The 27,867-nt window shown below is 40.3% G+C and overlaps 3 protein-coding genes across 6 annotated transcripts in view; all 3 read left to right on the top strand.

Moving 5' to 3' along the window:
* myom3 (myomesin 3) overlaps positions 1–16,131 on the top strand; it is a 63,901-nt gene extending 47,770 nt beyond the window's left edge. The window contains exons 19-37 of one of the 2 annotated variants that reach the window (XR_015037866.1): positions 1,649–1,775; positions 3,965–4,146; positions 4,345–4,459; positions 5,365–5,521; positions 6,188–6,294; positions 6,671–6,715; positions 6,874–7,010; positions 9,154–9,298; positions 10,097–10,156; positions 10,812–10,879; positions 11,895–12,005; positions 12,317–12,404; positions 12,641–12,679; positions 12,940–13,045; positions 14,582–14,745; positions 14,850–14,957; positions 15,087–15,109; positions 15,201–15,256; positions 15,427–15,468. Coding sequence is in view for 1 of the 2 variants with exons in the window: in XM_085802369.1 (XP_085658495.1) it covers positions 1,649–1,775; positions 3,965–4,146; positions 4,345–4,459; positions 5,365–5,521; positions 6,188–6,294; positions 6,671–6,715; positions 6,874–7,010; positions 9,154–9,298; positions 10,097–10,156; positions 10,812–10,879; positions 11,895–12,005; positions 12,317–12,404; positions 12,641–12,679; positions 12,940–13,045; positions 14,582–14,745; positions 14,850–14,886; positions 15,087–15,109; positions 15,201–15,256; positions 15,427–15,696 (2,037 nt within the window). In the remaining variant the exon portion in view is untranslated. Of the gene's footprint in view, positions 1–1,648; positions 1,776–3,964; positions 4,147–4,344; positions 4,460–5,364; positions 5,522–6,187; positions 6,295–6,670; positions 6,716–6,873; positions 7,011–9,153; positions 9,299–10,096; positions 10,157–10,811; positions 10,880–11,894; positions 12,006–12,316; positions 12,405–12,640; positions 12,680–12,939; positions 13,046–14,581; positions 14,746–14,849; positions 14,958–15,086; positions 15,110–15,200; positions 15,257–15,426 lie in introns of both variants that reach the window. The other variant, XM_085802369.1, reaches the window with a different exon arrangement.
* Positions 16,132–17,854: 1,723 nt separating this feature from the next.
* fabp10a (fatty acid binding protein 10a, liver basic) lies at positions 17,855–18,921 on the top strand. The gene is made up of 4 exons (XM_085802370.1): positions 17,855–17,939; positions 18,118–18,290; positions 18,588–18,677; positions 18,823–18,921. The coding sequence occupies exons 1-4, from the start codon at positions 17,873–17,875 to the stop codon at positions 18,871–18,873; spliced, it is 381 nt and encodes a 126-aa protein (XP_085658496.1). The 5' UTR covers positions 17,855–17,872; the 3' UTR covers positions 18,874–18,921.
* A 1,409-nt stretch (positions 18,922–20,330) lies between these two features.
* Positions 20,331–26,644, top strand: srsf10a (serine and arginine rich splicing factor 10a). Of its 3 annotated transcripts, none has more exons than XM_085802371.1 (6): positions 20,331–20,508; positions 21,661–21,765; positions 22,669–22,772; positions 22,884–23,052; positions 25,516–25,566; positions 25,643–26,644. In XM_085802371.1, the coding sequence occupies exons 1-6, from the start codon at positions 20,444–20,446 to the stop codon at positions 25,917–25,919; spliced, it is 771 nt and encodes a 256-aa protein (XP_085658497.1). In that variant the 5' UTR covers positions 20,331–20,443; the 3' UTR covers positions 25,920–26,644. The 3 variants fall into 3 exon arrangements, with proteins under 3 accessions (XP_085658497.1, XP_085658499.1, XP_085658498.1); XM_085802373.1 differs by having other exon boundaries at positions 25,646–26,644; XM_085802372.1 differs by having other exon boundaries at positions 21,661–21,755; positions 22,659–22,772.
* Positions 26,645–27,867: the final 1,223 nt, after the last annotated feature.

A 27,867-nucleotide genomic window follows, 5' to 3' on the forward strand; every position in this document is an offset into this window, starting at 1 on the left:
ATTAGACACTGTGCAAATGCGTTATGTGTGTGTGTGTGGCTGTTTTTAGCTTCTGGGAAAAACAAAGACAAAGCCAGATAGAAAGAAAATGACAATGCCTCTGTAAAACCAGAGTAATAATAAAACACTTAACATTGTTTATTTCCATTACAAGTCCTTCTTTTATAATCCCACTCAAGAAAAGTGCATATCAGCCAAATGTACCTCAAATAACAGAAATGAAGGTACTTTGAAAATGAAGGTTCTACAGAAACATTATACTCTGCAGTCTTATGATTACTTTTTATTTGTTGTTTTAAAAATGTATGATTTCTATGAAATACGTTTATATCTTCAATCAGTTATTTACCTTAGACATCCTTGATTGTATTTTATTAGTGTTTCACATGTTTTTAATTTAAAGTATCTCTTTACAGAGACATAGGTTAATGAAGCACAGCTAATGAGCTCAGTCGGACTTACTCATGTTTCTCTGAGTATGATACACTGGACAAAAAGGTGGACCCCCATCTCTGAGCAAATGTTGACTAAAGGAGGATGCAAATATACGTCACGTTGATAGGATGCAGCCTGTTCGCCATCTAGTGGATGAAATCTGTACTTCATTCCACTTATTCTGGCCTTTGCATTACTCTGGGCGGACTGTATATTGATCTGATAAGACAGTTGTCGTTCTACCTAAATGTGGTTAGAGAAGGATCTATAGATAATGAAGTGAGTGGTAGGTGTGGGGAAATTGGTTTTTAGATAGAGTTTGCTATTGCTCTGATATAAACCCCCCTGGTTGTGTCAATTATTTGTCAGGAGAGGGGCCGAGACCAACAGGAGAAGCTCACACTGTTCACAGAGGCGATAAGGGCCTTTGAGTCTAAGTGGCAGTGAATAGGAAGATCATTGAACAGATCAATGAGCCTGAATCCCTTCTCTTCCTGAGGTAAAAATGTCTTGGGGACTTAGCAAAAAAATTGCTGTGGCTGCAGCAGAGCTAATACCTAATAAAATGCCTTCTGGAGCCAGGACAAGAAGTGTAAATGTACAAGTGTGAAAGTACAAGCAGGAAACTTTTGCTGCTGTATGATGTAACAATGGATTCATGTTTTCCTTGAACTCAGCCAGACTGACAGAAGGAACATGTAGTAACAAAGAAAACTGATTCAAGTCAGTCCTTAATCATCTACAACAAAAATGACAGATCACTGACACATGTTGTGTATATCAAAATAAATACAGATAAAATAGCCCATTCTCCCTTCTCTCCAGAGCTTTAAATAAGCAAACTTAAACACATCAAAGTCGAACAGACATTCTGGTATTTAATCGTCTGTGCACTAGAATATTTTACAGTTTTTCAGGCTATTAAATGGAAAATTGACATTCTGATATCATCACATAGCAGTATGTGGAGTATGTGGAGTTCAAAAGAAAAAATACTCACTTTCCACTTCATCCACATCACACAGATCACACAATTTATTTTTCCTCCTGAATACTTCTGTATTTGCCAAAATCAGTGGCCAGGGAAAGAAAAACAGCTCTCAATCATGCAGCTAAAGTTATTTGTAAAATGTTGGAAATGATTCAGGTGAACGTTTCTCCTTTAATCTGTATTTGTTGTCTTCAGCTCTTTATCCTTGGTCTGTTTCCACAGGTTTGTAACCTGGCTAGTGGGCATTTCTACCAGTTCCGTGTGTTTGCAGCCAATGTGGCCGGTGTGGGTGTGGCGTCTGAGGCCAGTGAAGCTTTCCTGTGTGAGAAGTGGACGATGCCAGAGCCAGGTAAAGGGAGAAATGTCAGCCCACTTTTGAACCACTTCTTTCAGGAGGGATGATTTCCTTTACAGTCCAAATACATTACAGAGAAAATGTCTGTGCACATCTGAATGTGTGGAGTGTGTACGATAGGTCAACCCTGATGGCATTTAAATAAGGGCGAAAAAACTCCATCTGTGTGCTGGTATATTCATTTGAAGCTCCCTGCAGACTTATTTTACGACACATGAAATACCCGGCTTTGAATACCAATTTGTGCTTAATGTGGTTTTTCCACAAAAAAATCCTAGTCATAGTTAGAAAACATCATCTACCACCTCTGCTTCATTTATTAAATCCAGAAGCTATGAGCATACAGAGTCATTTCTAACCACTAGGCATGATATGCCATCTAATTCACTATAAACATGTGTGCATGTGTAAGTTTCATATTGAATAAAGTGCCTTTCAGACAAGTAAAGCTTGTAAAGCAGGCTGTGGAGTGGAGGACAACATTAGAAATTATTCTTTTTCAAACTGAGCATCTGTCATGTCACACCTGACTCACAGTTTCTGCAGATGGATGTGAATTCACACAAAGGAAAGCAAGAGTGATATAAAGACTGTCCATCCAGGACCTATTGCTACTCACTAAAGTGTTATTTTCACTAAAATGACACCATTAAAAGTGCATATGGTAATTTCTGAAGAAAAAAGACAGACCATATGAAGTGTCGTAATAAAAACAGGCTATTTGCTTATTGTGCCATTAAAATACAGAGTAAAGGCAGAGGTCAGCAGTCAAGTGCATAATACAGTGGCTGAAATAATAGCTAGGATAATAGCCTTGAGTTTGAGGTAGTTAGTGGCATTTATTATGTGTTACATATGTATGACTTGTCCTCCAATATTATTCAAGAGTCCTTGAGCAAAGACATTGATTCCACATTCATCTACAGAGTCGCTGTAGAATAGATGAACCTGTGAAACTTCTCTGAAAGGCCTCAAACTGAAACTAATTTCACCTCACGAATCAGGAAAGAGTCACACCTTTATTGTACTGTATCATTACAAGACCCTAGGCTTGGGTTTGGTCTTAGAAATTTAAATATAAGGTATATTTTAACAAGGTAATTACAGTATAAACAATTAACATACTCTATACTACTAGTATAACCTATGCTGTAATCTTATAGCTGTAACAATAGTTAAAGACATGGTCACAGATTAAATACTGGAATCTCTTTAATAAAAATGATAATGTTTTATTGCATCTTTATATTGTACACCACTCAGTGAAATTCAGATGAAGTACACAAACAACAAGACAAGGATCAAACATTGCAGATGGAATCGGATGACAGACATACAGAGGCTGATCAGGATGGGCCGTTCATGGAGGTTCTGCCATGACTTCATTACGCCTGTTGACTGATGGCAGTCTACATTACTGGAGCAGGTGTGGAGTGGCACACCATGTTAATTGTGGGATACTTAGCTCTGACATGCAGCATGCGTTGATTAAGTGTGTTCTGATGAGGGACACACTCGCCTGCTACCTCCTCCACCAATGAGTTAGGGCTGGCTGTAGATAGCCTGAGAGACAAAACCCAGGGCAAACAAACATGGTCTGTCCCTGGTTGGACAGTGAGAGGACAATATTTAGAAAGATTTAGGCAAAATAATCTTTCGAAACAATAAAAGCGGGGAAATAACAGGGGACATTGATAGGATTTTGAAACGTGATTGTGTCATTACAAACACACAACCTCACACAGAGAAGTCGCACAAAGTCATTCCAGTGTGTGGTGGCTCAGTACACGGCCCAGCAGTCCTGGCCACGCTCATATCAGCCTCTTGTGACATTAATATTGAAAATGGAGAGAGGCTCTCTCACACATGCCACTTTTAAAGCGCAGCTCATTAATCTTGGCAAATGGGCTTTCCTCTATGTCGTTAATAATTTAAAAGCGACTGAAAATCATTTAGCAAATTAACTACTATATGCCACCATGAAGTCAGCAGGGGTAGATTACGGAATGTCACTGTACTCCTTTTTGACTTTACTGTGATTTCTGGTTTGTTTTGCTAGGGTTTCACACTGTGACAAAAATGGACAGTGTTTGTATTCAGTGTAAAACACTGAAAAACACACACTCTGACACAAAAACACTGACGATGATAGATACGCCGTGACCCTTGCTCTTCTCCCTCAGGTTGTTCCTACGACCTGGAGTTCAGAGAGGTGAGAAAGAATTCCCTGGTGCTGCTGTGGGCAGCTCCGCTGTATGAAGGACAAAGCCCTGTCACCGGGTATTTGCTGGAAATCAGTCACGGTGACCAATCGGAGGACTGGACGGCTTTAAACGATGAGCCAGTCACTGACAGACATTACAAGGTGAGTAGAGCTGTGAGGCTGAGATAACGTTTTTATGATGAGGATTTGTCTCTAACTTCAAGTATCATACACACATAGCCAGCAGCACTTAAAGTGTCCTGAATTTAAGTCCTTTATATTCCTATGGCTGTAACTGTTCATCATAATGAATTATGACAATGACTGGTAAATATTTGATGTGTTTGTTCTGACATCCAGGTGTCAGGTCTTCAGGCAGGTCAGACCTACCGCCTCCGTGTATTGGCTGTCAATGAGGCTGGAGTGGGCATGGCCTCTCTGCCCTCTGAGCCAGTCACAGCTCACACTGAACCAGGTCAGCTGTCAATACACTGATATACAAATACTGTGATAAAAACAAAAAAAAATCACCCCTGAGGCTTGTTGGAGGTGCTGGACCAAAGACACGCTATACAGTATGGCATTAAAGCTGACATTAAACCTCTCACTCTCAGTGAGGCTCTCTGCTCGTCAGTCAGTCCCCCAGCATGTCTGGGCTTTTCACACTTAAAGTGCCATCTCCTGTTTTCTCAGCAGAGAAGCGACAAATGCTGTTTATCCCTTCACAGCTCCAGCAACTGTAGAAACATTTCAAACAGGCCAATACTCTGGACATACTGAATACAATACAACAAAAGATTGATACCACATATCTGTTATATAAACATGGTAGCTGGAGACAGGAGATCATTAGCTTAGCACTAAGATGTGAAACAGAGGGAAATATGCAGCTTCGGTCTGTTCAAAGGCTTCTGAGCACAGCATTTAACTGTCCCTAAGAAAGCAAATAGTAATGTTTCCCAGTATGTTGAACTTTTCCTTTAGATGCGATTTACATTTACAGCTGATCACTCAGAGTGTGAGTTCAATGCAGTGGTTGATGATAAGATATTGCAAATAAATTGACATCAATAACACATGCAGAGGTTTACATAACTAAAATGTAACCAACCAGCCCATGCCATACTGGTCTATGTCTATGTGGTTTTCCGACACGAGCAGATCATGCAGTTTGGTGGTGCAAATGGCTCGTAGACAAAATCTCATAAAAATGATTGCAAAAAATCTATAAAATATCAAGCATCGAGACAAGGTGTAGGAGGTAATAGCTTTTATCTCACATACTGTCTTTTATTCATCTGTATTATATTGCTATAATTATATCACCTGATGGAAACCCATGAAGCACACCGCCACAGTGACACATTTTCTCTTCCTCAGGCACTAAAAACATCGAGATCGGTGTGGATAATGATGGCTTCATATTCTTGGGCTACGAATGTAATGAGGTGAACGATGACACTAAATTCCTCTGGAGCAAAAACTACTCAGAGGCCATCGACGCCGGCAGAGCCCAAATACAAACCAAGAAGAACAAGTAAGTTGATCAAGCGCAACGTGGCCTGTGAATGAGGGGTTTTAGATATCTCTGGTCTCAGACCCAGTTAAACTTCTCACTCTCAGTGACACTCTCTGCCTGTCAATCCCCCAGCGTCTCTGTGCTTTTCACACTCCGAGTGCCATCTCCTGTTTTTTCAGCAGTGATGCAACAAATGCTGTTTTCCTTTCACAGCTCTCGCAAGTGTGGGAAAATTTCAGACTAACCAAGACTGTGGATGTACAAAACATGATAAGACAAATTGTGTAACACTTTGAAAGAGTGGGTTTTTTTTTTTAACAGAGGCTTTTCAAACACAAGATGTGGTTTAAATTGATTCACTTTGTAGGTTGACACTTTGGGAGTATTTCTAACTGGATTCCCACTGAATGTCAGGCTCTTTGGATTATCCGATATCTGAGCTTGAGGGAGGCTTGCCTTGCCCGCCAGCTCTCACATTCACATCCATAGCATGTAAAACAAAAAAATAGGTTCATTTTAAGTCCAGTTGGTTGGGAGGCTTAAGGCCTGGAAGCACAGTGAGATCTGATGGCTGACAGCGCAAAAGCAACACCTACAGTGGCTTTTGCTGCAGGGGGGGCGGATAAATGTGAGGCTGAGGATGCTGTCTAGACGCATTTGTCTGTTTTTCGATTCATCCCTCAGGTCAATCCTCACCTTCACCGACCCCTCTGAGGAGGATCTGGGTCTCTACACAGTGGAGATGAGCGACAACGCCAACCTGTCGTCCAGCTACGACTTCACCGCTGAAGGTGAACTGAGGACTTGATCTGCCTAAATGTATAAAAAGTAGAAGTCTAGTGTTAGGAAATGGTCTTGACCAGTTCACGTCTGGCCTGAAGCAGAACAGTTCAGCTCAGTTGTCTCTTGTGTTATTGAAGGAACTTTTCATTTTAAGGGTTATCAAGCCTTTCTCTCAAGCAAATAATTATGCCCCTCACAGCCACTTCCATAAGGTCACTCATCCAGCGAAGCACATGTTCTCAATCAACTTTCCAGCTTAACAGCTTTAAAAATAGAGCTGCGCAAGCCATTGTTCTATTCACTGCTGCTTTAACAATATGTAGGTATTACAAAATGTGAGTCCTGATCAAAGTGTAATTAACCTTCAGCTACTGTTTTTTGCAGACCTTGAACGTCTCAAAGAGCTCAGCTGGCAAATCATGAACCCACGTATGTACCCACAGATGTCGTACTGTGTGATAAGTGGACTGACTGGGAGCAGTCAGTAGTTTAAACACACATTAAGTATTCCTCATTGATTTAATCATCATCTGGCTAATTCAGCTCAGCCTGCAATACTCTGCTGTGTTTGATTTCCAATTTGGCAGTGATAGCCCTGAAGTCGGCCTGGCAGGTGGAGGTTTCCGAGAAAGGTGACGTCCGTGTCTGGCTTCAGACTGAGAGTCTGAGTAACGCTGCCGAGCTCCGGCTCATCTTCAATGACCGGGAAATCACCAGCACTGCGGTAAGAAGCCTTGGCTGTGCTGTCCTGTGCTACACAAAGCCCAGCATGTCACAAACACTGACAGGGTTACACGTTCGGATTCCCTCGTTGCCAGCACACTGTAGCTAAGTATTTTTGATAGGATAGTGTGATGTAATATGTTATTTTTTCTATAGTTTTAATGAATGTTTTACAAAGGCTACTTACTGTTACTCTATTTGTATGAGCACTTACTGCAGCCTCATAATCTTCCCACCCTCTAAAAAGCAATTTATCACCTGAGGCCCCAAGGCCAAGGTTTGTTGGTGGCCGCCTACTGGCTCCCAATTTACATGGCAGTTTCATTATTTCCCCAGGCTCCCAGAAACTAACCATTTTTGTTCAGTGATCTATTATTCCACTGTGGAAAAATTTCTTGAGAACAAGTTTGGTAAATAATTAAAAGTAAGTATTTTTGTAAAGGAAAACTGTAAAAAATAAATAAATAAATAAATTTTAAAAAAGCATCTTTTTCTAGAAATAGTAAACTCAGCATCTTTATATCTTTGACAGCTGAAATCAAAATAGAACCTACTACCTTGGGAGTACTAATAAAAATGGGCATTTCAGCAGTTTTCAGACATAATGAATTAAATTAAATTTTGATAAGAAAACAACTGTTTTCAGCCTTACAGCCCTCCTTTGGTGGAGTAAAGTTCAAAAAGCAGGAAAATGTCATGAAACTCCACAGAGCTTATATAACATTAGTGTGTTGCTGCATGCATCTGTCTCCATGACAAGTTGGTACGAATCTGAGATGGCAATTAGTGTTTTAATAAATATCCTGGAAGGCAGGAAATTGAGGCTGCCAGCAAAGATGAAGAGCAGGTGTGCAAGGCAGCAGAAAGGTCTGTGAGCTGAGCTAATTTCACAAAGTCTGTGAGACAGAAGGATCAACAGAGCTGAAGGTGAAGAGGGAGTCACATCTGGTTAATTTGTTCATTCTGGTACCAAAGATACCAAGGAGAGGCAGAGATTGATACATGAAACTTTCAGGGTAAAGCAACAGGATGTCGATATAATAGTGGGTCTTCAGTGCAAACTAGTGAAAATTGTACACGTGTAAGGCATAATATGAGAAATCGAATTTTCAGTCACTCATTCATGCTGAAGTTTGTGGACCTGAACTTTATTATGTTGTGCATATATCTCAAAATGACCTCCATATTCATTTACTTTCACAAACCAGCTCATGTAAGCCACAGCTATTTGCTAAAAAAAAAAACAAGAAGCATTTTCATAACCATTCCTCCCTGACAAAATAATGTAATGCTATAGCAAGCAGTAATATGGAAAACAGAGACACGCTGGTGTTTCACCTGCCATTTTAAGGTGCAATTTGCGCTCAGATGACTCAAAACAAAGAAACAATATAATGACCGAGGAACATAAACTGAATGTGAACAAACCTCCTCAGCACTCGTATACGTTATGACACCGAGATAATCAGCGCTGTCGTCAAGGTTATTGAACCAACGTGTCCTCACTACAGAGAGAAAAACAAATACAACACAGTATATTTATCACGGTTTCGCAACTCCGTCGGCTGCATTCTGTACGTCTGTGTTTTGTGTGAGGCGGGCGACTGCTTTATATTCAGCAGCTCCCATTTATCGCTCGTATTTCATTTTCATTTATTCCATTATTTTCCAATATCAGAGTTCCATCTGAACAGTACTGATTACACGTTATTTCTAAATGATCACAGCTGAGGTTTGCAAATTCAAAAGCCATTTAGCTGATTAAAACCCCGAGGCTTGCCATACATCACAAATCACATCCACCACTGAGGCCTATCAACATGCAAGGCACACACTTATCTTGATGAACATAAAAGCCATGAAAATGAGCTCAAAGGCTGTTTCCTCTATGTACTTGTTTGTCAGCGTTTCATTGTGCATATGTGTGTGTGTGTGTGTGTGTGCGTGCTTCAGGAAAAAGAAATTATATTTCGTCTACAGCATGCATGTCAGTTGAGGCTGCTTTCATGCACTGCTTCACACCAGATTCCCTCTGTATGACTAACCATATTGTATATTACACTGTAGCAAGCAGCATGTCTGCCTGCCATCTGCACCCTGTCTGTGTGCAGTATATGTGGCAATGCCTGTTTGCTCTTGTGCAGCACCGTAAGATCAACTTCGACAAGGCCAAAGGTCTGGTGGAGATCCTGTTCGACCGACTCTGTGAGGAGGACGAGGGCTCGTACACGGCTCAAATGAGAGACGGCCGCGCCAAGAACCAGTTCACTTTGTGCTTCGTGGATCAGAGTAAGTCGTTCAGTCGCCTCCCACCCAGCCGCCATATTGGCTTTTGTTACATACAACAGAGAACAACAACATACAAAAAATAGAATGTTTCACCATTTTGACAACCATTCTGCAACATATTTTATAGTCAAATACAATAACTGTAATGAAATATCAATAATAAATCAATGATTCAGTATTTTCCCACCACCCCACTGCATGTTTGTTCCACTCTGACCCCAGAGAGGAGAAGGTTTTCAATATTTAGGTTCTCATGTGGTTTAAGCTAAATTTACTCAAAACTATAAAACTGAATGATAACAGGGCATCGGCGCAGGAGCAACGGCCAAAGATCTACTCTACTTAATTACATCTTCATCGTGCCATCGTCAGGGATTAGAGGATCTGATTTGCACCACAGTAACTCTTGTTTCAATAAACACATAAAACCAAGGCCCAAGCTTTATCTTTTAAATCATGTATCGAAGCATAATTTAATGGAAGGCCTAACGCTGGTTTTATTTCGCTGCAATTGGTTTTTACTTTTTTATTACTGTCAGCGCGAAGTTCCCCATTTTGTGAGACTTTATATAATTATAAAAGATTATAGGCTCTGTTGTGACCTGCTGTATAAAAACCACTATAGCAACCTATGCTCAATGTTCATGTGTATTTTGGCAGTAAATATTATCTTGGAAATAAGAGTCTTTTGGAACAACAGGCTATTGTCACCTGTTCCGGTGCTTTTTGGCTCTGCGGTTGTGCAGCACTCTGGCGTCTGTATTGATGTTTTGACATAACATTTTGTGTCTTTGTCAGAGTTCCATCAGACTCTGGCGTTGGCAGAAGCGAATCGACGTGACCATCAGAGGAAGTCGGGTAAGAAAACTTCCAACATGCCTCCCTGGTTCCAGCACAACTCAACTGTGTTCAAATCCAAGTCACACCCTTCGTAGTAGATCATCTGAGGGTGTTGAACCTATTGCTCAAACAATACATGTGTTGCATCAGTGCGTCGTATAGTGAGAGTGATACCATGACTCCCTCTCTCTCTCTCGTCATTCTGAGGTGAATTTATTACATCTGACAAATGCAAAAGCTTTTTGAGCTTCATGTTGCGTTCACTGACAGAGCTGCTTTGTCTTGTCCTGTAAAGAAAGAGAAGAAGCCTCCTGTGCCACTGAACTCCACCTCGGTTCAGCTGTGATAAGGAGCAGCTATAGAACTCTTTTGTGTGTAGAGGCCAGTGTCCCTGTTTAAATGAACTACCTCGCTCCATGGCCACTATTCAGAGTCCACGTGAGACTCAAAGTCCATACACACATTTTTTTTTTCTGTTGATGATGCTGATGAGACATTTAATTAGGTCTAAGTGGGACATGTTTACAATCACTGCATGCTGTTTACATAGTACTGACATATTATTGTGCTTTAGCCTACAGTGTCATTGGTTGCTCTGAGTGAATTGATTGTCTGACGATCACCGTTGCTATGGTTCAAGGCAGATGAATAATAATTTGTTCTCTTTCTGAAGGACCATATTTCCAGGAATTCTTGTCGTGGAGGATAAATGAGGACTGTGAACTCGTCATAAAGTGCAAGGTAGCCTAGTACTTTTATATTGTATAAAATAGGTAATAAACTGAACTACACTTCATAATAGCAATATTAATGGGATACAAGAAATGTTGTACTTTAGCTATCACTAACCAAATCATAGCAATCATAAAACTAACACTAGGAATCCAGGAAATGCTCTACTTATTATTCAAAAATTCACATATTTGTCATAAGTTTTATACGTGTTTTTTGTTTCACAATGAAAGTCACAGTCAAACTAAAAGTCTAAAGTCTAAAGCAAAAATGATAAATTATTTCAATCATACAATCACATGAAAATCTCCAACATATCTCCATATAACCCAAGGCCAACCTAAATAATAATTTCATCTTAATCAGGGTTTTCAAGGGTCTAAAAAAATCTTTGAATTTTGTCTCCTCAGAATAAGGCCGGAGGATGTTTATTAACATCCTACATAAGATTGAATGTTTTTTCTTGCCAACCATTAGCACTAATTTCAGTTCTGGATTGTTTTATAATATCTGATTGTTGTTTGTCAGGAGACTTTATGAGCTTATAATTAAAGAGTTGGGTTGTTGTGACATTGGACTGTGAGCACAGGAGGCTGTTTAATCCTTTTTTTTTTAGTAAAGAGTATCAGACACAGTCACTGCTGCTGCTGCAGTGGAGAAAAACTCCTCTGCTCATAATTGACTGGTGGTGTAGATTTGAGCAAAAACTCTAAATGAATTAAAATGATTAAATCATGTTTAATTGGTTAATCTGTCCATATTTAATGCTGCTTAACTGGATTTGGATGACTGTGTTGTGAAGAAATTTAAAACCAGTTTTTTTTTTTTAATAGGTGTTAAATTTGATTCTATGTGGCGTTAAAGAGCTTTTAATAAGAGTTTGGCAGAAACCACGTAAATGAAATGAACACATGCCCCAAAATATCATCAGAAGAGAGAGCGCACAGTTTCTGCTGTAGCGGTTTCAAACAATCATCTGTCCATGTTTTTAATATATAGATATGGCCGATCTCTCTTCACACAGGTGACAAACACAACCAAGGACACAACTCTCAAGTGGTTCAAGGACGGCATGGAGATAAAACAAGTCGTGTACGAGCAGTCGTCAGGGGACAGCACACTAACCATCGCACAGGTATCCAAGACGATTCTGCTGCCGATCTGTTTCCAGGCCGCAAGGCGTGGGAGTTAAGGAATCAGCATTCATAAATGGCAGCCGGTGCAGTGAGAGGAAAATGAGATAAACAGTCTGACAGACAGCTGATGTTTATACGATTAAGCCTGGACGTGTCTTACTCTTTGAGGTTCACCTTGGCATGCGTTAAGATTGAGTTGAAAAAAAAAGAAAGATGAATCAAGTATTCGGGTGCTCTCCAGAGATATCAATGTTTCATCTGAGAATTTATGAATGAATTTAACTTCAATACAATGACTGTTTTTCCTTAGGTTACAAGGAAAGAGGCAGGCTCATACAGAGCCGTGGTGTCTGACAAGAGAGGAGAGGACGTCAGCACCTTAGAGCTGCTGGATAATGGTGAGATGTCATCAACAACTCTTCACAAACACTGGCACCATTGTTTCTGTTTACATTTGAGCCAACACAAACCTTCTATCAGTAATAGAGATGTAATATGTTTTTATTTTTATCCTTGATTTCTCATCATGTGTCCTCAGCTTTCGGCTTCCCACGTCTGATCTCGCATTATTTATTGAGTTCTAATAGCAAGATAAAACACTGAATGAACGCGTAATTGTTCTTTTTATTTACAGAGTATGACAATCTTCTCCAGCAGCTGAGTAAACAGTGTGGTGAGTTGTTCACAGTTGGAAGAAACAACCTTTGTGAAATTTGCCAGTGGCTTTTGTTTTTTTTTACACCAGCCCTGATGGGTTGGGATGAGGATAATGCAACTGAAAGCTATGATAATTAATTTTGGTGTGTGTAGTTTCAGAAAACAATAATGTGTTTAGCCCCCTAGATAAAAAACAAAACACACACAGTGTTTCCAATTGTCAGATAAACTGTAGTGCATATGCAGACGGTGCCTTCTCTCTGTGTGTCTCTGCAGCGTTGTCAGCTGGACCATTGAACATTCAGAGCAGTGCTGAAGGCTTCAAGCTCTACTGCTCACTCAAATACTACATCAGCTACCTGAAGAACAGCTGGCTCTTCAAGTGAGTCCACATGCACAGCACCTGTCTGACCTCCTATGTGCAGAGAATCAAGAATTCAAAACTTTACTCAAAGTCTCTGTCATAAGTCAAAGTCAAAAATGTTGAGCAAATGAAAAGTAGCTCAAAGTTGATTTTGGGCTTCAGCACTATCTGACAGTGTGGTCACTTTGTTTACTGCGAGCCACAGACGTGTGACAGAGAAAAGGCCACATTAAAGGACAGAAAGATGCATGCAACACTCCAGCAGCCTGAATGTCACCAGTATAACCGCTGTCTCTTAGCGTTGTGGCTCCAACCAACACATGTACCCAGCTAGAGCTAGCGTGCATGTGCACAGCATAGACCACCAAAAGTTACTAATCGGTAGAAGATGCAATAAAAAAACACTGACAGTAATAATAATACAGTATATTGTATTTCAATTGCAGTGCAGATACTTTGTCTCCCCCTAATGGCAGTGAGAGTAATTGCAAACACAAGGGGGAAAGCAACACCAATGGTGATCCTTCCATTGGCTGTTTTCCTTCTGCTGAACACTTTTTTTTAAAATCTGGAGCATCAGAAACCTTTCTTGACTGCGACCTACCTACAGTCACACACTACCAGTTGGCCAGCACAGAAACGTCACCACAGACACCAGAGTTAAAACTCTCTAAAGAAATACAGAGACATTCACCTGGTGCTGATAGGCTTAATCAGCAGAGCGTGAACTCATTTGGCAAAGCTCTGAATGTAACAAACGTTCATTTATATGTTAAAGTCCCACAGCCCAGCTTTAATCTACTGTGACATTTTTCTTCCTGGTGGCAGAGTGTAAGACTCCTGATTAAAGTTCAGCCTCTGAAATTCTTATTAAAGTTCAACTCATAACAGTTTGAAAAGTTCAGTATCTAAAATGTGACAGTGCAGCTGGATCTTGATTTTTTTTTTTTTCACGCAAATGTTCCCATGTGGCAGCACCTGGGGACACATCTGGGCGCTGAAACACGTGGTTCATCCGTACTTGAAATCTGTTCAGTGCTGCACAACACATCAACTAAGTAATCATCTAACTGCAAAGATGTCAGGCTGGATTTTGGGGAACATCTTAATAAATAGGGAAAGCAGGGTTTGCATGCACGTGCATTTCATGGAATTGAAAGATTCAGTGATATTAGTTTAAATACCTTACCAATCTTTGAAAGGACTCACTCTATGTAAGGTAAAACGTGATCAAGTCATGCTGAAGGCTGAAGCCATCTGCGTTACTAAGGCTACTAGCACCATCTGCTGGGGCCCTAGTAAGAATGGACAACTGAAAAGTATCACACTGTGATACTAGGACAGTCAGTAAATATAACTCTTGTCTGAACTGAAACTGTAAGACTCTCTTCAGTTTGATTTTCCACCTTCTTTTGTGTCTCTAACTTTATCAAAACATCTCTAAGACCAAGGCTAGAGCTTTGGGGTGTGCCGTAGGATCTGGCAGGGTAACTGCATTTGTCTAAATTGTACATAACAGTATGAAACAGTATATCTGTGCTCCTATCCCTGTAGGGAGAAAAGCATTGACCAGGAAACCAGGACAAAGACTGGCAGCACTATGCAGAAGGTCTGGATTGAAATATTTAACCCGACAGAGAACGATCGAGGCAAATACACCTTGGAGATGTTTGACGGCAAAGAGACACACAAGCGGTATCTTGACTTGAGCGGACAAGGTGAGTGGGAATAATACTGTTTGTTACATGTCTGGTTTAAATTGATCTAATGCACAATTTCAGTGTAAAAGCAACTGGATTTTGTCTCTCTTGATCATTTCCAGTCTTTGATGATGCCTTGCTGGAGTACCAGAGGTTGAAGTAAGTGCTGCACCACACGGCACCGAGCATGGCTTGCTGTGACACTAACAGAAAACACTGAGGAGTCGGAGGTAACAGGTTGTTTCCAGAAAGCCCTACACAGAGGTTGTTGTTGTACTTCAACACTTTTCACTGTTGCACATCTGAGGAGACTCTGTGCAATGTCATATTGATTTGACCCTGTTTTTTTCATCCCTCAGACAAGTGGCCATTGCTGAGAAACGTGAGTGACAGATGATGTGTTGATGCTGAGAAATTTCAAAAACATTTTTACTGTGGATGTCAACAGTTGGTATTCGCTTGCTTTGTTTCAGATCGCGCTAAAGTGACAAAAGGTCTTCCTGATGTGGTCGCAATCATGGAGGGGAAGGTATGTCATTCATACACATGATATAGAAATAGGCCTATAGATGTCAAAAATATAGATATCATAGTGTATGTCATAGCGTGTGTATAATTATATTGTGGTTGTATGAGTTCTGTTGTTGCAGATTTGATCTTCTCTGTCTCTCATCATTTCGTATTTTATTCTCTCCTCAGTCTCTGTGTCTGACATGCTTCATCGAGGGTGACCCTGCACCAGAGAGCTTCTGGCTTCGCAACGACAGGGAGCTCGTCGACCAGAACCACTACACCATCACCAAACAGCCCACATCCAGCTCCATCACTGTCAACAATGTCAGCATGGAGGATTCTGGAAAATACAGCGTCTTTGTACGCAACAAGTACGGCTCTGAGACAGTCGAGGTGACCGTGAGCGTGTACAAACATGGGGACAAACCCCCTGCAAACGCTGTGGAGATGGGTTAAGGCTGCAAATTGAGTCAGGAAGTGATTTCTATAGGATTTGAAGATAGAGATAGATAGCTGCATAGATAGATGGATGGATTCAGTTAAGTACACTCACAGGATTTGCTGCTACTAGCTAATATAAGCTACCAAACAGTCTGCTCAGGCAACATTAGCTTATATCAGCTAACATTAGTTACACAGCTTGCTGACTTTGACAATGATCTACTTGTGCTATTGTTAGATAACATACAGTAACTATAGGCCTCCCACTGTGTTTTCCTCTTATCTGATAATTGGCTACAGTGACCACTGTTCAGCAGACGTGACTGTCTCACTTCAAGTGCTCACAAAACAACTGTTAAACACACAAATTGCAAATGCTTCGGCCACTGGACTGAGCTTTTGGTGTCACACGTGTCATCAGTTTGTGCCTGAAGTGAATAAAGCAAATTCTGTGACACATTTTCTCTGGTGTATCATTTTTAGGGGCAATAGAAATAGTCTGAGAGAGAAACATTACAGCAAATGAGGACTATCGTTTTGCGTACATTTTTTTCAAAGCAGAAATCATGTCTAACATTTGGGTCATATTGATATTGGTTTGCACACAGATAATAAAGAACTATTAGTTAAGGAGAGATTTACATCCAAAGCCAAACATTAAGAAAGAGATGTCCACTCAGCAGCAGCATACAGACAACCTACCTCGTTTATGGGATAAAATATAGAGTGAAATGATTTAGCAGTGTGAATGTATTATCAACTGGTCAGATGCATTTATAAATAATCAGATAACCATAATCCAATAAATGTTTTGTTTTTTTTAAGTTGCAGAAATCAACTGAGAAATTGGATCTTTCTTTAACAATGCAGGCTGGTAACTCATTTGTTGTTACATTTCCAAATAAATAAGTTATTACTTTATGAAATTTCTGCAGATGATACTACATGTTTCCGCTTTAAAGTGACCATCTCCCTTACGAAACTTTGTAAAAAAGCAAAAGAATAAATAAGAAGAAGAAGCACCTGAAGGACAAGGCTCTGGTCAGTTGTGTTGCCTCAATTGTATGGGAAACACTGTGTTTGGAAGAAACCAGACATGATGCTTCGAAGTGGTTGCTCTTCAAAAGTTTTTTCTATCGGGGATCTCTGTAGCTGGTATAGTGTGTGGCCATCAGTGACCATCGGAGTCTTAGTCCTGGGACCTGAATCTGATTTTACCACAGGTGGACTTAAATCAAGGTGTAGAAACATCTCAACAATGATATAGAGAAATAGGGGCCATCTACGCAAAGTTACAATTACTACAGCAAAGGTCTGAATATGTAATGAGTGATATTCCAGTTATTCATATTTTAATATTTTGCAATGCAAATTGATGTGAGGTTTTTTTTTTTGTTAAGTTGCTAGATTGCAAAAGGTGAAAAAAAGAACAGTTCCTAAATGCACTGTGCATCCAAGCTAATTCCACTTCATTGATGAGACAGAACTTGTTCCATGCAAAGTCCCACAACTCATAAAGAATACCATGCTCATAGAAATGGTGGTTGTAAAAGCAAACAGTCCGTAGTGTCAATAACCTGACAACCAAGTCCCAGTCAGTCAGGTAGATTCACATGAGGAGGTTCAACGACAAACAGGGAAGCTTGCAAACATGAATGAGAGTTCATTCATCTCATGATAACCTCAAGTCTATAAATAAAATACATGTGAAAATGGTATATTAACTGAATCAGTTTAGTATTTTATTCCTTTGATCTCTTAGGTAACTATGTACTACTAAAAGACAATAATGTTTTATTCCTTGGCTAAAGCCACCTGCGTTCTTTATTGCATCTTTTACAGATAACAGCAATGCAGAAAGGCAACGAGTAGGCTAAACAAATGTTGTTTGTGCTAGATGCTGTATGTCTGCACACAATGCTGTAAATAGAAAATATGTCAAATCGGACTTCATATTCAGGGAAAGTTGAAGTTTGGTCATACAGGAGTGAGTGAACTTCAGGTTGTTCAAACAACAGCGATTACTTCACAGGGGTTTGTTACTCATTACACGTTGCAATGGAACCCCTTTTCCGTGCACTATAAGAAGGTTTGGGGGCACGTTCACATTCTCCACATTGTGTTGAGCTTCACACAGCTGTCCCAGCCTCCAGCCCTCTTTGGTGAAGGAGATCCAGACCCTCTAGACAACATGGACTTCAATGGAACATGGCAGGTTTACGCTCAGGAGAACTACGAGGAGTTTCTCAGAGCCATGGGTGAGAAACACACCTGAAAACAATGAAACCTACATTTGGTCGCTTAAGACAAAATGGTTATTTTGACTGTGTTAAGGCCTCAGAATAAAGGCAGTGCAGTTTTGCAACACTGAGATTGATCAGTTTTTAAATTCAACTGGGCAAGAATTAATAATAATTTGTGCACTTTTCTCAACAGAACTCCCAGAGGACATCATCAAGATGGCCAAGGACATCAAGCCAGTCACTGAGATCAAGCAGACCGGCAATGACTTTGTTGTCACCTCCAAGACCCCAGGAAAGTCTGTGACCAACTCCTTTACCGTTGGCAAGGAGGCTGACATCACCACCATGGATGGCAAGAAGCTCAAGGTTTGTCTAAAATAATCTTTGATTTAGCAAATAATGGAGCCTCTGAGAACTACTTTAATGTAATGTAGTTATAATGTATTAGTCTTCCGTGTATGTTTGTATGTTTCAAACAGTGAGGTATCTACAGTATATTTAAAGCAAAAGTCTTTCTGAAAAAGGGAATACTTCATAATGAGCCAGTGTCTCGGAAATTCCAGTCATGATGATAATTTTGCAGATGTCTGTTTAGTTTGTTTTGTTTCTGAGCCTGTCATGGAGGATTCATTATATCTATTTTCTCCTGACTTTGACCAACAGTGCATCGTCAATCTGGAGGGCGGCAAACTGGTCTGCAAGACCGGCAAGTTCTGCCACATCCAAGAGCTGAAGGGAGGAGAGATGATTGAGGTACCAGCAGTCACTCTTTCTTTCACAAATCAAACAAAATCAAGAAGATAATTTACTGCTTAATTTCTTCATATCAGCTTAGATAATGTAATGTATCCTGTCCATGTATTAAATGTGTTTTCTTTTTTCTCTCATCCCTTTTCAGAGTTTGACCATGGGCTCAACAACTCTCATCAGGAAGAGCAAGAAGATGTAAACTTGGCAGTGAAGTAACCAATGTCTAATAAAAGTGTTGCCTTAATAAGCTTGGTTTGTGTCATCTGTCTGTGCGAATGCCCACACGTGCCTCTGTTTGCACTGGCCTACCCCCTTCAGGTGCCTGACATCTGTACTGTACTGTACTGTAGTGTACATACATGAATCAGACAAACAGTGGAGTAGATGTTTGCAATGAAGGATTCTGTTATTGTTTTGCTGTCTTGAGTCCCCCACTGGTGCTGTGTATGGGTATAAACAGGTCTTGAAAACATACAGCCCCCTACATAGTAATGATCATAAAAGCCTCAGAATTAACTCCAAATTTGAATCAACATATTAATGAATTATCTTCATTATTTCACTATTTCTATGTCACTTAATCTGGGTCCTGGCATGGGATGATTATGAGACAATGGGACCCTGTAATGGGACATTTTGATAACTCATGTGTGCCTATGCGAGACTGTGTAACCAAAGACTGTGTGTCTATTTTTGATGAAGTTTTGAAGTAACCTATGTACACCTTTTAAGGTTGTGTAAGAAACCTTTGTGTGAACTGAGAGAACACATGTAGACAACATATAAATATGCTTTTCGTTTCTTCTAATGATATGTGCTGCTCATTTGACCCCTGTGGAGACAGAGCTGTGTGAGCTACAGTGACGGGGGGTAAGTGTCAGGCAGGTGAAGACTCGGGCTGGAGATAATCCCGTGAGAGAGAGTATCGTATTTTGTCTATTTGGCATGTGTTTTGGAACTATATAAGAGCGAGGCACTGAGAAACATCTTCAGGCCACTCACTCACTGACTGTGCTGCTGTCCGGTTGTGTTTGTGTGACTCCATTCATGAATGTTTATTAAAACTCAAGAAAGACAGCTGACGTGTGAAGATATTCTTTTTAATTCTTTATTGAACGAAGTAACATTTTTTTTGCCACCACAACCCTTAGCATAGATGAGTAAAAGGCCCCCTGCCCCACCTATAGACCACCAGACTTACAAACTTGGTTGATTTGCATCTCTTTGCGGTCATTTTACATCTCTTAGTGATTGTTTTTGTCTTTTAGTGGCTTTGCATATGCTTGCGATTGTTTTGCATCTCTATGCAATAGCTGTGCCTGTCAAAACAACAAGCATTTACAGCTACTTTGCAAAGATCCTCTCACCCAGGTGGCCAAGAGGTCAAAGGCCCTCCGTGTCCACCGTCCTCAACACCAGTTAGTATTTAGATGTGTGACAAAGGGAAGACAGTCACATGAAATTATATATAATTTATATAATTCTAAATACTTTTTACTATTTGGAAAATGATGGGAGCCCGGTTGAAAAGATAACATATATTCTTGTTTAAAGCCAGAGGGAGGCGGCAGCAGGCGGAGGATCCACCTGCCGTGAAACTCTGGAGAAGAAGAAGGCTCGAGTGGCGGCGCATGCGCACCGTGACAGTAACGCGTTGACCACGTAGCTACTAGCTCGTGTTTGCTGCAGCAAAACGTCAGAGTCTGTGGAAAAACAGCTGTAATAAACACATTTGCGGCCACCAAAGCTGTTGCAACGGGCCGGTGAAAATGGCGAGGTACCTGAGGCCTCCTAATACTTCTCTCTTCGTCAGAAACATCGCCGACGAGTCCAGGTACGTGTTATTTTTACCCTGCTAAGTTAGCATGTCTGTGAGCATGGCCAAGCTAACGGGGTGCTAGTTAGTTAGCAAACATCTGACACCACCATAAAGAGTGGCTACAGAGTAGTGATCCCAAACAAGGAGGCACAGTAGGCGTTTCTATTTTTAACCTATTATTGAAAGGGGTAACTATTAGCAGCTATCGCAGACGTTTTCTTACGTAATATATACTAACGTTACTACGTAGCAACAACTGCCGTTGCATCTAAAGTCTGAGCAAATTGTTTTTACACCTTGCACATTAATTCGTGTGCTGATGTTACTACAACAACAGCATGGGATTTTGTTTGAAGTTACTGGCCTGTATGTGGAGTTAGCTAACTATTTGATACCTGTCTCCTACTATTTTCTAGTTGATGTAAAAATGAACAGTCAACACATTGTGGTGTTGTTTTGCAAACTAGCATTGCACTGTTCCTGGTTTCCAGGATAACCATTAAGCCCAGACAACATGGTATTTTCCCAAATAATTAATTTCAGATGGAAATTTCTTGACACTTGATATTTGAATGGTCTTAAAGCTGACAACCGTCTGTTTTCAAATCTGTATCTTCTTTTAAATCATTGTTTATTATTCTTAATAATCTCTATAGGGCTTTTTTTTTTTTTTTTAAACTCACTTAAACATTTCATAGGTTAATTGAGAAAATGGACTCTGCATTTTCTGGTAGTAGACAGACTGTTGAAAGCGCTCTGTTATATTTATATTATAATTTTTTTATTATCATATTGCCTTTTCTTGCTGCCCCTTTTCCATAACTTTGAGCCTCAAGAGGTTACTATTATGTAAGTCAGCCAAGTAGTTTTCATACGAGTAACTCTGCAACTGCTGTTACTAGATAATGCACGTTACTTATGGGTTTTGGGATTCTGGGCTACTAAAGATGTATTCTCACAGTTTTCATTTGAACAATTACTGGTATACCTTTTTAAATGAGTCTTTCCTTTGAAGTAGGAGAGTGATACAATTTGTCTGCCAATAAATGTTGTCATATACTGTGCTGGCACCTGCACCTGCACCTGCGTATACCTTCTACTCTAGGCTCCAGGCTAAATTCATACAGCAGCCAGCAGAATAAATGTGCTTATTTCATGACACTTTAGGCCAGAGGATTTACGACGTGAGTTTGGTCGTTATGGGCCTATTGTAGATGTCTACATTCCACTTGACTTCTATACACGCCGAGCAAGAGGATTTGCTTACATTCAATATCCTTTATTCTTTTAACATTTAAATGGTGTTTTCATTGAAGAATTGTAAAGTACTAAATCTGTCAAGTCTGGCTGCAGTGACACCTGGACTGACTTTTTGGGGGAAGAGTCACTTTTGTTTCACAAATGTTTATCCCATTGCATGGGAGTATTTTATGTATTTTTTTAAGTGTTATTTGTTATCTAGTAAACTGTATTCAAATTTTTAACATATCCCTAACCAATATTTCTTCTGTTGTTGCCTTAGAATGGTAAAGATACAGTTCTGGAGACCCCACACCAAAGAAAGTTGAAGTTATAGAGTAGGTTCAAGCCAAAGACACCCAGGCGACAAGCAGTAGTGGAATTGGGAAAATAAAGAGAGAGCAAAAGCATGAAGATACAAAGAGGAGAAAAGAGAGCACCCAGGCTTCCATATGTCTACCAAAGGGAGGAAATGCAAAGTGTTAATTGGGCAAAGACAAGCAGGAAATCTCAAGTTCTTCTGCCAAGACAATAAAGATCAAGCTGAAGGTCAGAGGTCAAGCATGTTAAAGGTAACAAGCCAAACTTTTTGTATCCTACTGAATCTGATCACTATCAATATTTGTCTTGTCTTCACAATCTGAAATCACAACTGGGCCTGTTGATTCAGTTTTATGTTATTGTAATTGCTCTAGGTATTGCTGAAGACAATAAATTATGCCAAGAAAATTCATTATGATTTTTTTACTTTAAAATTGTTACCTTAAATAACTGATTTTTCACCACACACACACACAGATCCAGAAGCTGTGTCTGTTTTCATTTGGAGCTGTCAACTTTTGTTCCAACGTTTTCTTTGTAATTGTTGTGCATGTGTGCAGCCTTCTGCCCCATCTTTCCCAAATTTCAAAATAAAAGACCTTAACAATACAGCATGTTTGAGGATGTCCGCGATGCAGAAGATGCTCTTCACAACTTGGACCGTAAATGGGTTTGTGGACGTCAGATAGAGATCCAGTTTGCCCAGGGAGACCGCAAAAGTATGTACATTTTGCATTTCTAAGTATAACCACTCTTATACTTAATGCTACTTTGCTTGTGAAATACACTTTGTTGTAACCTGACGTTCTGGTATGAATTTTGCCATCAAGCTCCGAACCAGATGAAGTCCAAGGAGCGTCATTCCCCTCGCAGTTTCTCCCGCTATGATGATGATCGGGATAGCCGCCGAAGGCGGTCTCGGAGCCGCAGCTATGAGCGCCGCAGGTCCCGGAGCCCTTCCTATGAACGTCGCCCTCGAAGGTCTGAAAGCCCCAGAGAGTGAGTTGTTGCCAAGCTTACTTTATGTATAATTTATGTTTCTTTAGTTACTTCATTTATCACTAGAACTTGTGATTTCTGGTGCTACAAAACTGTGCTGTATTGATCACTATAAATCAGCCTGCTGAAAGATATGTGCATCCTAAAAGCCTGAATACTTAACTAACTACCAACCAAATTGTGTCCACAGGGTTGATTGATGGCTTTGAATGCTTGGTCAGATTACTAGGACATGTCAATTCAATGAATAGACATGCAAATCAAATCTAAATCAGGAAAATGTACTAACTTTAGATGGTATTTATTTCAGACTAAGACTTACATGTACGTTTGGAAAAAGAAAGCAAATGATTTAGCAGCAGATGTAATAAAATAGTACTAAAATACTGTATTGTAGTGACTGCGTGTTTGGGATGCACATGTAGAATTGTTTTTTTTACCGATAATTAACCGTTAACCGATAAGATTGAAAAACGCTCGCAGGAGCGATTTTTATGCCGTTATAAAACACACACACACAAGCGAGCAATTTTTATGCCGTTATTAAACACACACACACATATGCGCTGCAACAGCTGATCAGCGCCACATCCATTGTGCTCTGCAACAGCTAATTTCACTTTGAGATGCCGGATATCGGCTCCAATATTGACTAATTAGCTGGATCGGATATCGGATGAATGAGGCCGATCCAGCATTCCGATCCAATTAATCAATCAATGTCTTTATTTGTCCCCAAGAGGGCGATTAGTTTTGCAACAGCAGGAGCACACAAAGCAAAATATACAGAACGCATGGCATAATAAGTTACAATAAATAACAAATCGCGATACACGCAATAGTTTGGAGGGAAGGCTACTTCACCCTGACTACCTTTTCCAGCAGTGCACCTGATGGTAAAAACTGAAACTGTTGATGTAAGGGATGAGAGCAGTCGGAAAAGAACAAGTACACTTAATTTGTTAATAAATGATATTTAGTACATTTATATCTGTCAGGGTTTCCCGCAGCGCTTTCCTGTTAAGGCGGCTGCCTTAACAACAAAGAGCTGCCGCCTAAACTAACGTCATAAAAAAATAAATAATGTAGCGATATTCGTCGCCGCCGCCGCCCCCCCCCCGTGGACAGGTCAGACACCACCTTAACTAACAAATTTTCTGGGGGAAACACTGTCTGTGTTAATTTGTTACCTTTTTTTTAAAAAGGCTAAATGTTTATGTCAAGCCTGATGCCTTTACTCACATGGCAAGGTATACGGTACATCCATTCAACAGTAGTATCGGATCGGTATCGGCCGATATCCTTAGCCCAGGTATTGGTATCGGATTGGATCGGAAAAAACTGGATCGGTGCATCTCTAATTGCGCTCAGATGGAGGTTAGATCATCCAATGTTGAACTGTTTTTATACGACTTTCTCGCTAGATATGGCGACTTTTTTTGTCAAAAGCGACTAGCAACAAATCTAGCGACGGTTTCTGGTTTGGAGACTCGGACCTGAAAGCACGTTATCACAGCTGTTTTCAACGAGCAGCGGTGCTGCCGCGAGCCCCGCCCCGTCTCAAAGCACTCACAGGCGGTCAGCCTCACACAGTAGTGTCACGGAGCTGTCTCTGCTGCATTCATTTGCTGCGAAATATGACTGAAGGCATATGGAAGTCTGCCCATGTCGACACAAGGAGCTAATTAAAAAAAATTAACCAATAGTATTAATCGGTCAACGTTCTTGTTATCGGTTAAACGGTTAATCATGTGCATCCCTAGACGCTTTGAGCAAGGGTTCTGATTCAAGACTCTGACAGAACCAACACAACTTAAAGCAGAAGTAAGTGATATATTTGTGTTAATTTAAGTCTTAAATAGTTATATCTTCCGACAGCAATCACTTACATAGAGTGTTTGGACTGAAACACGGGTCTCTCAGTCCCTCTGCTCTGAGCCGAAGAGAAAACATTTATCGTATCCTACAGTTTTTATCCAATGAGGAGAGAGAACGGCATGCAGGGCTGTGTGTGCAGCCAAGGAACGCTGTGAATGTGGTGACGTAGCGACGAGGACTGTTATGGTGCGTTCAAGGAAACTCGTATTTTTCCGACCGTGAAGTGGTACCAGTTCGATCTGGTACGAGTTCACCGGTCGGAAGTTACGAGTGGCCGTTATAGTGACTTTCACCGGTAAAACAGGTCGGAAAAACACGAGTGGGTTGCCTGAAACGCTACAAAGTCGTAAGTTGTGACTTGAAGCTGTAATTTACGATTTCAAAAGCCTACCTGGAACGCAGCATTAGCGAAAACGACCGGACCACTTACTTCTGCTTTAACACACACAACTTAAAAACATGTCACTACTGTTGTGGTGAGATGCACACAGTGAAGGACCACCTACTCTACGGATGCTACAGTCTATGTAGTTGTACCACAGCTTTATAATGAATCACACCCTGTTGTTTTTGTTCCCTGCGCAGATCTCGGTCCTACAGTCGACACAGACGGAGCAGAAGCCACGAGAATGAAAAGTAGGGTTGTTTATTACCTTGCAGTAATTATATAATAACTACTCCTCCTTCTAAGGGTTAATAATATCTCTCCCAGCAGGTACAGAGGTCCTCCCCGTGATCATCACCGACCGCACCATGAACCAGGGTCACGTAGCCACTCTGCATCCCGCTCCCCTTCGCCCCCCAGATCCAGGCCCAAAGGCAAAAAGAGCCAGTCCAGGTCCCACAGCCCCGCTGAAGATTTCCACCCAACTTCGAACTCCCAGAAACAGTCGGTGGGGCGATCTCCATCCCGCTCCTACTCTAGATCCATGTCTCGGTCACGCTCTCGCTCCAGGTCCTGGGCTGGCCGCAAGTCTGGAGGTCACTGACTGTCTGGTCTTCCAAAGCCCTGTATTTATCAGTCTGAGGATGTTTCTGTTCAGCTTTCAAACCTATGATAACTATAGTGTTATGCTCTATGTTTGCATCTGTTTATCATCACATTATGGTTGCCAAAGGTAAAAAAAAAATGCAGTGACTGGAGTGGAGATATTTTTTCAAGGATAGTGGAAAAAGGTTTGTTATGTAATGAAGCACAGCTGATCCCTGGAAAGTTTTCCCAGGTTGGGTTTTTTTGGAACTTGTGTGATGTGGGTCGTTGAAAGGAGGAGATAATGTTTCGGTTTGGCTTTGCCTTTGCCAATATTTTTTTTTACAGAGTTAGCAATATCTACATTTGTTTGTTAATATGCCTGTCAGTTTAGTATGTTATGTGAGCGTGAATAAAACTTAAACTGAACTTGAGGCCAGTATTACTAGTTTTAAGTGTCCTGGCCGTACCAACCTGGTTTTAGGGACGCTGATACAACAGGCAACTGTATACTGTAGAATCAGTTTATGTAGTTACCATGTTAGTGGAAGATGAATGAAACGCTGTCAGTTGCTATCTTATACTTGGTTCAGTATTTTGTGTGTTATGTTAAAGATAAGCTGCACTCATTTCTCATGTACATCAGTGAGTGAAACAAAGTCAAGTGTTCCTTAATAGTTATCCTCATTTCAATGGTTTTACTTGGTATGCTTGATCAATAAAGAAATTCTAATTGTTTTTGAACATCTGAGTTGTGTTGTCTTGTAAAGCATGAGAGTTGCTATTGCTATATTTTGTTTGGCAATGAAATGCTGACAAACATCCTATGTTGTGCTAAACATTTGTCAAAAGATATCAAACACAGACAAAAGTAGGGGGAGAGGGAAGGGATTTATTATTTTTTTGTATCAAATTTTGAAGTCAATTCAGAGTGCATTTGCTTTGCTTTTTTTTTTTTTTAAACAATTCATACCAATCTTTAAAACAGGGCACATTTTTTTTCCATTTCTTCGGTGACATAGTATCAGTGGGACAAATTAACAGCCAATTCATTACAAGTTACAAATTTAGAGTAAGGAGACTGCCATGCATGGCTCAATCAGGGCAAGAAAAGAAAATCTACATGAACAACCAACAAAGGGTAATACTTAAACAGTAAGGGGCCAAATTCAATTGTCAGCTGGCGGAAGAACAGCTGAGAAATGAAAGTGGTTCTGATAAAAAAAACATTTGGTCAATTTGTGGCAGTGCCACATGATGAAAATTGTTTTTGTCGTGGGGTTCAACTCAGGCACAAACAGGTCAACTCAAGATTAAAAGCATCAGGCTTACATACTGTAAGCACATTCAGAACTCAAACTCATACATATGCAAGTCTCCTAAAATCCAATTGATATTTGTTGCAGTCTTTTGCACTTAGCATCTTTCACCCTACACTGCATAATACAAAACAATAAAAAACATGTGCAAGATCTCTGGAAAGATAACAGTGCAGGGTACTGACAAATGCTTTAGGCAGATTTTTTTAACAAAAATATTCAGTATTGAAGTCAAGACATGTCCTTAGCATGTCTTATACATTCAGTGTTATTACTAAAAATACTTTTGTCAGGCAGGCCTCAAACTTGGTCTGCAAATGTACATATGCTACAAGTACTTTATACATTTCATTATTTACATGGCTCTTGAACTCACAAGCTTATACTTTGTTTTGTCATCTTTAGGCTGGCAATAAACAGCTCCAATTCTGCAAAGGGAAAGCAAATAGAGCCTCAATAGAGGATTGAATCACAAAAATAGAGAATCCATAGGGAGATAGTCATTTACGCCTCCATCAGTTCAATAGCATCTTGGCCTGTAACTTATGAAAACAAAAGATTGCAGTGCAAGAGGGTAAACAAGAGGCAGCAGGTGCCTGTTGATTATGGGGTGGTCAAACAGACCTATTTTGTAAACACAAACACCAG

This window comes from Trachurus japonicus, chromosome 16 (genome assembly GCF_045865225.1).
Source record: "Trachurus japonicus isolate A0001 chromosome 16, Traja_1.0".
In the NCBI taxonomy this organism is placed as follows: domain Eukaryota; kingdom Metazoa; phylum Chordata; class Actinopteri; order Carangiformes; family Carangidae; genus Trachurus; species Trachurus japonicus.

Bases quoted from the DNA above. Each gene is read 5' to 3' on its own strand.
- fabp10a (XM_085802370.1), top strand. From the start codon at position 17,873: ATGGACTTCAATGGAACATGGCAGGTTTACGCTCAGGAGAACTACGAG. The intron at 17,940-18,117 runs GTGAGAAACACA...TTTTCTCAACAG, and splicing joins GGAGTTTCTCAGAGCCATGG to AACTCCCAGAGGACATCATC. The intron at 18,291-18,587 runs GTTTGTCTAAAA...TTTGACCAACAG, and splicing joins TGGATGGCAAGAAGCTCAAG to TGCATCGTCAATCTGGAGGG.
- srsf10a (XM_085802371.1), top strand. From the start codon at position 20,444: ATGGCGAGGTACCTGAGGCCTCCTAATACTTCTCTCTTCGTCAGAAAC. The intron at 20,509-21,660 runs GTACGTGTTATT...ATGACACTTTAG, and splicing joins AACATCGCCGACGAGTCCAG to GCCAGAGGATTTACGACGTG. The intron at 23,053-25,515 runs GTGAGTTGTTGC...TTCCCTGCGCAG, and splicing joins AGGTCTGAAAGCCCCAGAGA to ATCTCGGTCCTACAGTCGAC.